This window comes from Zea mays, chromosome 1 (genome assembly GCF_902167145.1).
Source record: "Zea mays cultivar B73 chromosome 1, Zm-B73-REFERENCE-NAM-5.0, whole genome shotgun sequence".
NCBI classification, from domain to species: Eukaryota; Viridiplantae; Streptophyta; class Magnoliopsida; order Poales; family Poaceae; genus Zea; species Zea mays.
Genome location: NC_050096.1, coordinates 74,859,805 through 74,871,307, shown reverse-complemented (window position 1 = coordinate 74,871,307; position 11,503 = coordinate 74,859,805). Strand labels below are relative to the sequence as shown.

General features: G+C 39.3%; 1 protein-coding gene and 3 pseudogenes across 4 annotated transcripts; all 4 read right to left on the bottom strand.

Moving 5' to 3' along the window:
• Nucleotides 1-2,501: 2,501 nt before the first annotated feature.
• On the bottom strand, nt 2,502-3,463 carry LOC103636455 (Erp29c superfamily protein pseudogene; annotated as a pseudogene). The gene is made up of 3 exons (NR_161288.1): nt 3,326-3,463; nt 3,105-3,204; nt 2,502-3,023 (listed from the first exon to the last, which is right to left on the bottom strand). The product of NR_161288.1 is annotated as an Erp29c superfamily protein pseudogene (transcript).
• An 82-nt stretch (nt 3,464-3,545) lies between these two features.
• Nucleotides 3,546-3,858, bottom strand: LOC103644726 (thioredoxin superfamily protein pseudogene; annotated as a pseudogene). The gene is made up of 2 exons (NR_161287.1): nt 3,747-3,858; nt 3,546-3,694 (listed from the first exon to the last, which is right to left on the bottom strand). The product of NR_161287.1 is annotated as a thioredoxin superfamily protein pseudogene (transcript).
• Nucleotides 3,859-4,460: 602 nt separating this feature from the next.
• On the bottom strand, nt 4,461-5,944 carry LOC103636437 (ADP-ribosylation factor GTPase-activating superfamily pseudogene; annotated as a pseudogene). Its single transcript, NR_161286.1, has 3 exons — nt 5,797-5,944; nt 5,130-5,693; nt 4,461-4,892 (listed from the first exon to the last, which is right to left on the bottom strand). The product of NR_161286.1 is annotated as an ADP-ribosylation factor GTPase-activating superfamily pseudogene (transcript).
• A 454-nt stretch (nt 5,945-6,398) lies between these two features.
• On the bottom strand, nt 6,399-9,137 carry LOC118476013 (uncharacterized). Its single transcript, XM_035964026.1, has 5 exons — nt 8,714-9,137; nt 8,250-8,629; nt 7,823-8,170; nt 6,572-7,717; nt 6,399-6,499 (listed from the first exon to the last, which is right to left on the bottom strand). Exons 1-4 carry the CDS (start codon nt 9,135-9,137, stop codon nt 7,373-7,375), a joined length of 1,497 nt encoding a protein of 498 aa, XP_035819919.1. The 3' UTR covers nt 6,399-6,499; nt 6,572-7,372.
• Between the last annotated feature and the right edge of the window lie 2,366 nt (nt 9,138-11,503).

Sequence of the window (11,503 nt, the reverse complement as noted above, 5' to 3'; positions counted from 1 at the left end):
TACCTTAGAGTGTGTCGGGTTGAAAAGTGTAGGAGAATGAAGTGGCTATATTTTTATTTTATGGATATTTAGTTTCCAATAAAAAAGGACTGGATTGGTTTCTAGAGTTTTCATATAAAAATTTATCATAAATAGTTGAAATACTCCCGCTTCACCAAAACGACCAGATGTGAGCGCTCTCATCCCTTTCTTCCACTCTACACTCATATGGCTCTCCAACCAAACAAAGAACGGAGCTGCTCCGCTCTATTCTATTATTCAACTAAACAAAAAATAGAGCGGCTCTATTTTGCTTGTCAAACGTAGAATAGAACGGCTCCATTATCAAAAATCGGAATGGAGCCGCTCCATTCTAGTTGACTCTTCAACCAATCAATGGTGTAGCTAGGGTTTTTTTCATAAGGTATGCCAATATTAATTTTTCATAAATAATTTAGCATAATCTATAATGGTTTGGTATACAATTTAAAATATAAAGACAAGAATAACAAATAAAACTATAGATTTAATATTTAAGTCTATAAGTACATATATTAGAATATAAATATAATAAAATAATCCAAACATCAAATACAAATACATAAAAAATAAACGTGAAGTTGGCCTGGTGCGGTGCTTGCGGTGGCGCACCACGTGTGTTGCACTACTACCGTGCTGCGCTCTTCAGTCTCCCTGTGGCCCTGTGGTCCTATCAGTCATCAGGCCATCAGGGCATCAACCACCAAGGAGATCAGGCGGCGGGAGCCTAGAGCCCAAACAACGTGATCCTTTTGTTTTGTGTTGTTCTAACTTCCAAGCAAGTCGATCTGTAACACCGCACCTTCTTTTTTCTAGCTACTATGGATTGGTGGTCTGGTGGGCCAGCCCATAGGGTATGGCATGGTCCACCCGGACCACCCTTCAGCTACGCCACTGCAACCAGTCGCACCTTTACTGCTTCATTCATATTATTTAAAAAATCACCATTGTTGAGGGTTTAGGATATGAGAGAAGGTTAACAAAAATGCAAGGCTTAGAATGAGATAATGAAATTGAGACACCACACAAATTTACAACTAAGGAGATTAGGCAGTTTATCATGGTGCATGTTGGGGCTTTGAGCATACCAAATTGCATGTATATTAGACTGACTAGTAAGTTGTATATGAATCAGATTTTTTAGTGATCAAATAGGTGGTTTATGATAGAAAGTATGCCATAATTATCATGAGAATGATATGAAGTATACCGTGATTTGCTAGAAAGGTTATGGAAATGATGGTCTCGCCTAAAGTCAAACATCATGAAATGGAGCATCTTGAATGTGTGGCAACCTCACACTTATGGCTCTAATGAGGTCACAACCTTGAGCATTCTTGATGAACAACAAAATACATTGCCCATTACACACTACTACAGATCATGCTATATGAGACGGTTAATTTTCAGTTATTAAGACGTTTATGAAGTGTCGAATTTTGATGGAGTCGCAAAAGATGTCCCACATTTAAGATGGTTATAAACCGTATTAAAAGATATTATATAAAACAGTTTTTAATTTATAACCGTCTAAAAAAGGTATTTGTTTAAGTCATTTTGTCCGATAAACCGTCTGAAAAAGGTATTTGTTTAAGTCATTTCGTCAGATAAACCGTCATGAATTAGGTTTTTTTAAGACACTGCTTCTAAAGAATCGTAGAGAATACAAACATTAAAAGTCATAAAGTATTTATCAAACCGTCTCGAATATCCTACAATAATAGACGATTACAATAGGAAAACCATCTTATTTAGGTGACTAATAATGGACGTTTTAGAAACCGTCTTATTTAGGAGACTGATATTAGACATTTTGGTAACCGTCTTATTAAGATTTAAATGAAATGACTTACACGGCAGTACATTCTTCAATTTATAATCATTTTTTCAGATATCATGTTATAATAATTTGAAAGAGAAATATACATACACATATATTGAACACCATTATAATTAATATAATATAAATAAGTACCATTCAATATATCATAAATAAGCATTGTCAAACAACGCATACATAAGTGTACTCTAAATCTAAACTAAAATACAACTGTTTGCACTAATGTTAAGCCTAACTTTATATGAATTAAAGTCTCCACACTTTTGCGACCACCAAATTTGAATTCTATTCTATGTTTTCCTGTACAACAAATAGGAGAAAACTAGACATAGCAAAAAGCTCCAAGCAGCATGTGGATGGTCTCAAAGCTGCCCTGTGCTTCTCCCTGTTCTTGATGACTCCTACACGCCCGGTGTTCCTCCTGCCAGTCACCATGACCACGTTGCCGACGTCAAACTTGATGAAGTCCATGATCTTGTTGGTCTCCAAATCGATCTTGATGGTGTCGTTGGCCTTGATGAGCGGGTCGGGGTGGCGGGAGATAAGTCATTGGTAGAAAACTTGATGAAGACCATAGCAAAAAGCTCCAAGATGTTCCATATGCCACAAAGTCTTTACAAATATGTAACAATGTAGGGATAAAGGGAGATAAGTCATGCCCAAAATATTATTTTTTGTAATAAATTACAGAAATGAAATGCTGCCAGAACAAATTTTTTTCAGAGGGGAAAACAACAAATAATAAAGAATTAGTTGTAATCCCTACCTCCAGGCATGATGCCCGTCCCTCCAACAATACCTGCAACCGTGTTAGCCACCAAACTTTGAAGTGAAAACTGAGTAAGACCAAACTTACCAGTAGCATCATAATCTTCACAACCCGTAAGCCTACCCATTTTGGAGTAAGAATCGGCTTGCAAGCTGGCAACTCCTGTTGTGTGAACTTGGAATCTGTACACAAGAATTTCTGAGTAAGAATAGGTTTGCAATCTGCAAATGCAAGTCACATCACAGTCTTAGCATTTGTCAAGCAGGTGATCACAATTTCTGACCTCATAATGTCATTGGAACCTAGTGTCCAAAGTCCAAACACATGTACTGTAAACAATACCACCATTCCACAACTAGTTTGACGCTTTTCATCTTTACTGAACTAGCTACACCACTAAGAAACTTATGGAAATTAGCTTCTTAAATAGTAATATAGCTAAAAGATTGAATGGAGGATGGAAACTTATATGCCCACCTTCTCCAGCATGCGGTGAATCCTCTCAGTCTCCTTCTTTGTGTAGTCAGAGCCCTTGTCCATGATCTTCTTTGCAGCTGTCACATATATCTTTCCATGCCTGGTTTAGAAGCAAAATAGTTAGTACTTGTAATTTGACAATGGCACTGCCTACATAATAAGAATGTTAAATCAATTGAGTAGCTTGCAAACATAGTGTAGGGGAAGGTGGAAGAAAGTACTTGGCTGCAGAACCACTGAGCTTAGCAACATCCTCTTCTATTTTAGAGAGGACTTCCTTCCGCTTGTCATCAGCAGCATTGAGAAACTCCTTCACAAGAGGGTTCAAGCTTGGCACAAGCCCAGCCTACACAGCAACAAATGAACAGAATGCATCAGATCCAGAATTCATCAACTTGATTCCAAAGCGATTTCGCTTGGCTTTATAACCAACCTCTGAAGTCAGGTGGCCCTTTGGATCCCGGCTGGTGCCACACTTCTCATTAATGAACTTGACAAAGTCATCCAAGTCCCGGCCACCATCATAATCTTCACCGGCTTTGTTTCCCTTAGGGAAGAACTTCAATGTAGGGAAACCAGAAACACCATATCTGCAGAGGTATATTATTATTAAAGATGCTGTGAACATGGAAGAATGCATACTTTTCAGCCAAGTCAGTGTGCTTGTCAGCATCAAGATTGGCAATCACAACACCGTCGTCCTGCTTGAAAACTGAAGCTAGCTTCTCATAAATCTAAATTCAAGTACATGTTCAGTCCACAAAAAAAATGAAGATCGCTGCAATAATTTGGAAATTTTCAAGCTAATACTCTACTAACACTAAACCTGCTAGATAGATCAGACAGGCCACACCACACATTCAGACTTCATATTGAAGAAAAGGTAAAAACTTTCATAAGCACCTGGGATAATGCAATCATGCTTGTGGACAAATTATTTATCCTGCATCGCTTGTCAATTGAGAGGTTCATCTGTGTTGCAAAAATTCAGAAACTGACAATATAGAGGTCATCATATTCAAATCAATATATTAGATACAAGTGCATAACTACCTTGGCAGTTGGCCCCAGCATTCCCCTTCTTTTCCTCCCTAACTGAGTAGGACATATAATGGCAAGTCTTCTTTTAAGAGCGAGTCCTGGTGAAATGAGACGACCAATTTCAAACGGAATACTAAGCTGCAGTCTTAACAGGAGGGGAGGAGGAGCAGAGAACACAGACAAACTTGATGCCAAACTAGGAACAACTTAAGGAAACCTCGCAAGGTATTTCCAAGCTGTTCACAACAATGTGTGACAAAATAGAATCAACATTATCAACACTAATAACAGGTTTAAAGACTGAAGTGATTGCCATCAATTCAATCTCTAAATACTTCCCCTTAGTACAAAATAAGGTGAAATGGTGGAACCAAATGTTCCTCTTTTTAGTTCTGACTTTACAATATACTTGCTCAATGGAGTTCACATATTGATGAATGATGATTAATCATATATGTCTGAATAAAACAGTTACCTGCACTTTGGATGAACTGGATGTATATTTTTTTTGTGATATCCACTGTCCATCCCAAATTCAACAAAGAAGTTCGATGACTTTGGGGGTGCAACATGTCCACTCATGAGATTGCCTTCTGAGCTGCTCCCAGTCTTAGGAGCAGGTGCATTTTCTACATATTCAAATCGGGAAGTATGGGGTTTGCTCCTAGCTGTAGTACTTGCAATCACCGATGATGGTAGGACAGGAGCTGTTTCTTCGGGCTTCTGCTCATACAGGCTTTCATTTGGCTACAATGCAGAAGTTTGACAGGAAATTTCACTTTACTTGAACAGACAATTAAACAATTTTTTTAGATTAGCGGGAAGAAATAAAATTAGAGAGTTATAAAGTGAACTTCCTTTTCTCACAGTACAAAATAGGAGAACAGATATTGTTACTTCATAAATGACAACTATAAGTAGAGAAACAGGACCAAATGGCAGTGTGTTCTCAAGTCAATGAAGTTTAGACTAAATAACGCGTACCTTTGATGTAAGCTTCCGTGCACCAAGTCCGACAGTCTTATTTCCAGGATTTTTAGCACCAATCGGCTTCTTGATAGAACGTGTTGGAACTCTAGGCGAACGAACAATCTCAGAGTCTTCCTTTTCACTTACATTTTCTTTTGATACCGGCCTCTGTCAGCTTAAGATCTGGAAAGCACAATCAAAGACAGTACATACCTGTTGTATATCGTACCGTCAGTACAACGATGAGGATTCCCTGCCACTCTCCACGCCCCCACCTCGTCGAGCGCCACAATCTGGATCGACACCTAGCCCTATGTACTACATGCTGAAACTTGGAGAAAAATCTAGATGCATATGTGATGTCCATCAAATATATGAAAGTAGGATGATATCATTCATAATTACCATTATATATCTCATAAATAAACATTGTCAAATAGCTCATGCATAAGCGTACTCTATATCCAAACTAAAATACTAATTGACAAACTTGGTAATCAATTGTTTGCGCTATCGTTGTGCCTAACTAAATATATATGAAATCAAGTCTCCACACTGGTGCGGCCATTCCATATTTTCCTGTACAACAAATAGGAGAACACAATAATTATTAGTTAGACACATATGAACACCTCACAATGTGGCATATGATGTAAAAGGTTATATGAATGTAACATCTTACCTAGGAAGCCATGCTAGATTTAGTTATATGAAGCACCCTCAACCCTGCATGATCCACCAATGTCTATCACCTCATTCATGAAGAAGTCGAGCAACCGTTCTCGGACATTTGCTATCTCATCAGGCAATAATGGACAGGTTGCAAAACCAGCATGACCCTTGAAAAACATAAACCATGTAAATATTTATAACGTCATATTGCATAGGTTTGAGTAAAATAGAATACATACTGTAAAAACAACCTGAGGATATCAATCACGGTCCAAACTAAGATTATCCGCAAAGGATAACATGTGGTACATCACATATTGTCCGCAAAGCATACTGCCAGGTGGTTGTATGTGTGCCTAAAAGATGTGATTCATAAGGAAAATATCCAGCGGGAATGTCTAATTATATGTCTTGCTAATAATTTCAGGTTAAGGACATGATTACCTGAAAATGTTTCCATATAACCGTGCGACCAAAATTCTTGTTATGGCGACCTTTTTTATCGACATAAGCACCAAAAGCCCTACAATAATGGTGACTAACGGTGTAAGTAACAATTGAAATATAGAGGAAAATAGAATTATGATAAAGGTAATACCCACTCATCGAATAACTTCTTAATACTATAGCAGCTAGGGGATTGGTAACCTTTGGAGTCAATATTGTACACTGTATTCCATTTTGGGAAAATAACTAACAAGGCCCAATGGTAACTGAAATGAGGAAGATAGAACATTAAGATATAGATTAAAAAACTATAGAGTGTTATTAGTGCTAGGCCTTACCCTTCCTGGCAAACAACAAATATGCACTCCTTGTCCTGCTGAGCAAGCAATGCTTTCACAATGTATGCTTCGACTTCATTAGCCTCTTCATTGATTCTCTTTAAAATGATCATCTCTGGATCTAAAAAGCCAACTATGCCTCTGTATTTGTCTATCTTCCTCATGCATCTATTAAAAGAATAGTTAGATAAAGAACAAAAAGTAGACACTTATAGGAAATGGTGGATCTCACTCATAGCATCCAACTCCGATGTAAGGATATGTCAAGGGCAAGATCATTGTAGATGTGAAATACATCACTGAATTCTACTGCATAGACCCCAGATTTTTCAAGAAAATCATGTTCTTCGTATCGTACCATGAAGTGTGTGGCACTTTGCCTTCGAGATATTGGTGTGGTCATAGCGAAATACCATTTGTGGAAACATTGGCTCTGTTTACCCATCCTCTTAAGCAATGCACTAGATACTAAAGGCTGCCCTAGCACAAATTGTTTATTATTTGGAACTGGTGGTGGAGATCGTTGATGAAAGGGGGGAGTCCAAAGGGGATCAAGACCATCATCTTCTATGTTTTTCTGTTGTGAATTTTTTTGCTCCTTCTCTTTGCTTTTGTTATGTTTTTTATGCTTATGTTTCCTCTTCTTGCTGACATTGGAGGCACTATGTGTGACATCTATATTCTCGGTACCCATTGTTGGTGTTGGCATTTTATCCTTTTCAGGTGTGTGATGGAGTACCTAAGGCGATGTGTCTGGGAATTGTTGAGGCTTTGCATGAACTGTTGTTTCCTATGTAAAAGTCAGAAACAAGTACATGACATTAACCAAGTTGTGAATAACAATAATAACTTCATCAGGTTGAAGTTAGTAAAGTGTACCTCTGCTAGTTGTATGCCTGACTTAGGCCATAACACAAATGAATTTTTGGCTTCACCAAGAGTGAACATATCACCACCAGCGATAGGAATAGGGAGTGGAAATTCCAAGAAGTTGTCAAACACAAAATCAACCTGCACTTTTGTGTGGTCATCTCGCCGCTCAATCCCATGGACGGTTACAACATCCTTTGGAGGGTAAGCCTGCCCTCTAGCGACCACAACAGATTGCGGACCTATCTGCACCACCAACTTGCATTTCATCACCTCCTGAAATGTTAAACATTGGAAGAATTAAGGGAAAATGCAGAATATTAGTGGCACATTGATTTTGTTATCTGATAAGTCATATGTGCTGCAAGTAGATGAAGTTACTTGTAATGAGTCAACTGAATGATGTGTTGCATGGTCTGGTGTATCAACAAATTTTGAAGATGAGCAACTCTCAGAATTGTTTAATCGACGCTCCATACTCTGACACAGGGCTGTCAGTTTCTCAAACTTGGCCTCGTACTCATCCACAATCCTCTTGACATATTCTTTCGTTGTTCTACGTTTCTTCTTACGAGGGCCATCACCTTGAGCAAGACCCATCCCTAAACCCACATAAGCACTCACCCCTGTTGTCCTCCCTGGATGATTACTCCCTATTGATGTTGCAAGTATGTCCATATTATCCAATGGTGTAAAGGTACCAGCTACTGACTTTTCATTTAGATCTACCTGTAAAAATAGTTTTATGTGTGAATCAAATAGGGTAAGAAAATTAAATGGACAAGTTATGTGTGGAGAGGAACATTACAATTTTCTTTATGATTGGATGCGACTCTGTTATGTTCACATCGCCAGAAGGATTCCTCGCCCTTGCCCAATCCTTATGACGACCATCTGGCATGTCTTGAAATGGAATAGATTTACCCTCGGTTAATGCTTGTGCATCTTCCTTTGCCCATTTTCTCTTTTGTACAGTATAGCTTCGTCGACCTAGTTTTTGATGGAACTTATTCATGCTTTGGCTTTTCTTGCCCTTTTCTCCTAGAGCAATATACTCATCAGAGGTAACCCACTCCACAAAGTCTGGCCACCACTCTTTCTTGAGTTCTGGATAGTCCTCAAATGGAGTTTTGTCCTTCTTGACATAATTTATATTTAGTTTCCACTTGAAATCCTTCCATGCATGGCCTGCACGAATAAAAGGAAAATAAATCATAAATCCCAAGAAATGATGCAAACAGGATCAAACAATCTCGAGAAGTCAATCCTTACTCATAGATTTCAAAGCGACCTTCTTCACATTGAGGGTATGGGATTCATCCCTTGGCATGACAGATTTCTTTGAAACATCCTCCCATAGGTTTGATTTTACCACTGTAGGCAATTTTTGCCAATCCTTTATCCTAATATCAACACACATGCGTGCTATATAACCACAATAACTTGAGAATTCATTGACATGTTTTACCGGTGACTGGACAATCCCATTTTTATCAAATGTAAGATGACGGGGACCTCCTTTTTCTAGCTTCTTGCATTTGGCGTGACCTCGTTTCGTTCTATGCCTGGCAGAAGTACAAGAACCTTTTTCAACAATGTCCTCTGAATGCAAGCTAGTGGAAGATGAGCTACTTGTGGACCCAGAGGTTTCTGAAGTTGATGACCCAGATGTATCAGAAGATGACTCAGAACTCATTTGTTCCTATTGAATTAGCACCATCAGTACCCATTGTACATAATTATATTCGAAAACAATATAGGCATTAGCAGCATCAAAGAATACTATGTAAACCGAAGCAAAACTCTATGCACGCTCAAAGAAAACACCATGGGGGAAGCCATCTAAAGTGTATCCATTTATACTTGTTCACTTCGACTTTTAATCTCATCACATTTGTGTCAGATGTAAATAAAGGTGTATCCATTGTACAAAAAATATGTTAAGTATATGAATATGAATACAGATCATTAAACTATATTGATACACTATTAGTACTTCTACCTTAGCAAATGTGCAAGAGACATGTTACATTTGAACCCAATTCTAAAAATTGGAAATACATTAGCAGATAGCAGATAACTAATCCTACCCATAGCACACATAACAAACATGATCGAAAAACTTCTACAACAACCAAACCTCTAAGCAACATTTATCCATCTTAATAAACACTACAGGGATCTTGCCTGGGAGTTCTGGGCGCCGGACAACGGATCTTGCCTCTCAGCCTCGGCGATGGGCGTCAGACGCAGGAGATGGCAGGGACGCAAGGGCGCCTAGAGCTCACAGTGGCGGTACGCGGGCACAGGACGAGGGGAGGACGTGGGCCGCCTGGAGCTTGCACCGGCGGTACGCGCGCGGACGCGGGGAGGGACGCCGGGGCGCAGGACGAGGGGACGGACGCCGGGGCGCGAGACGAGGGGAGGGACGCAACGGTGGTACGCGGGCGCGGGACGAGGGGAGGACGCCGACGCGGGACGAGGGGAGGACGCCGGGATCCTGGAGCCTAGACGCGGATTGCCAAACGCGGGATGAGGGGAGGAACGCGAGGAGGGACGCAGATAGCCTAATACGAGCTGGAACCCTAATGCAATGTGGAATTGGGAATTGAGGATAGGTGGAGTCACATTTTTCTGTTTATTAGAATATATGTATATAGATAGAAATTATAATAAGCAGCGATGTAGAATATTAAGCAGCCGTTAATATATAGAAATTAGAACAATAATAATTTACATTAAGTCCAAACTCATTCCATATCTATGACCATATTATCTAAACTACTCATATTACTAAAGAGGTCATAATCTTCTTCGTCATTACATTTTCAACACCAACAATTCTTCTTTTCCCCCTGAGCACCACTCGATGATGCCTGTTTGCAAGATCATCGATATAGAAAACTTGATTTGCATGCTTTGCAAGAATAAATGGATCATCCTTGTAAGCTTCTCATCTAAAATCTATAGTGGTAACCCCATATTTTGGGTCAACGACAACACCTTTAGGGTTGAACCACTTACAAAGAAAAACAACTTGCTTGAAAAGTGTGTAGTCCAACTCCCATATGTGTTCTAATTGTCCATAATACGTGTCCTTCCTTAGATATGACAATTTTTTATTGCGATCAAACACCTCAGTTATTGCGTCGTTGCAAACTCCACTATTTTGTCGGGTGCTTTTACCATCTTGTTGTACTGTGTAGAAAGTGTATCCATTAATGTCGTAACTCTGTCATGTCGCTACGATGGACGAGGGTCCCTGTGCCAACCGTCTCACAGTGTCATTCTTTGGTACCTTGTTTTCACACCGCTTTTGAAACCAATCACAAAACTCTTTGTTATGGAGCCTCACAATGTCTTCGTCCACCATTTCTGGGTTTTTCTTTCTCAACCGTTTCTTGTGTTTGTCAATGTACTTTGAAACATCTTCAGTAGATTGAAGGATCAAGAAATGAGCTTTATGGAGCAATTCTTGATCTGGTATCTCTGTGCTCAATCCAAGTCCCCCTTGCCCTTTAAGTCTTCCCTCATGGCATGACAGTGGAAGGCCAATCGGTGCCACCTCATCCATGTAGTCCACACAAAAATCGATGACACTCTCAATTACATAACTTTCTGCAATAGAACCCTCCGGGCGTGCCTTATTCCGAACAAAGCGTTTCAAGATTCCCATGAACCTTTCGATCGGATACATGTAATGTAAGAAATGCGGCCCACAAATCTTAGCCTCTTCAACTAGATGCACAGTCAAATGTACCATGATGTCGAAGAATGAAGGTGGGAAGTACATCTCAAGTTGGCATAAAGTTTGAACCAATTCCCTTTGTAAGTTGTCAAGGGCTTCAATATCTAGCACCTTTGAATTTATTTCATTAAAGAAATAGCATAATCTAATGACAGTATCTCGTATTTTGATATTCTTAAAAGACCCACGGAGGACCACGGGGAGGATCTGTGTCATTAAAACATGGCAGTCATGAGTTTTCATACCTGATAGTTTTAGGTCTTTCTTTGACACGAGCCTTCTAATATTTGCTGAATAAGCAGATGGAACTTTCA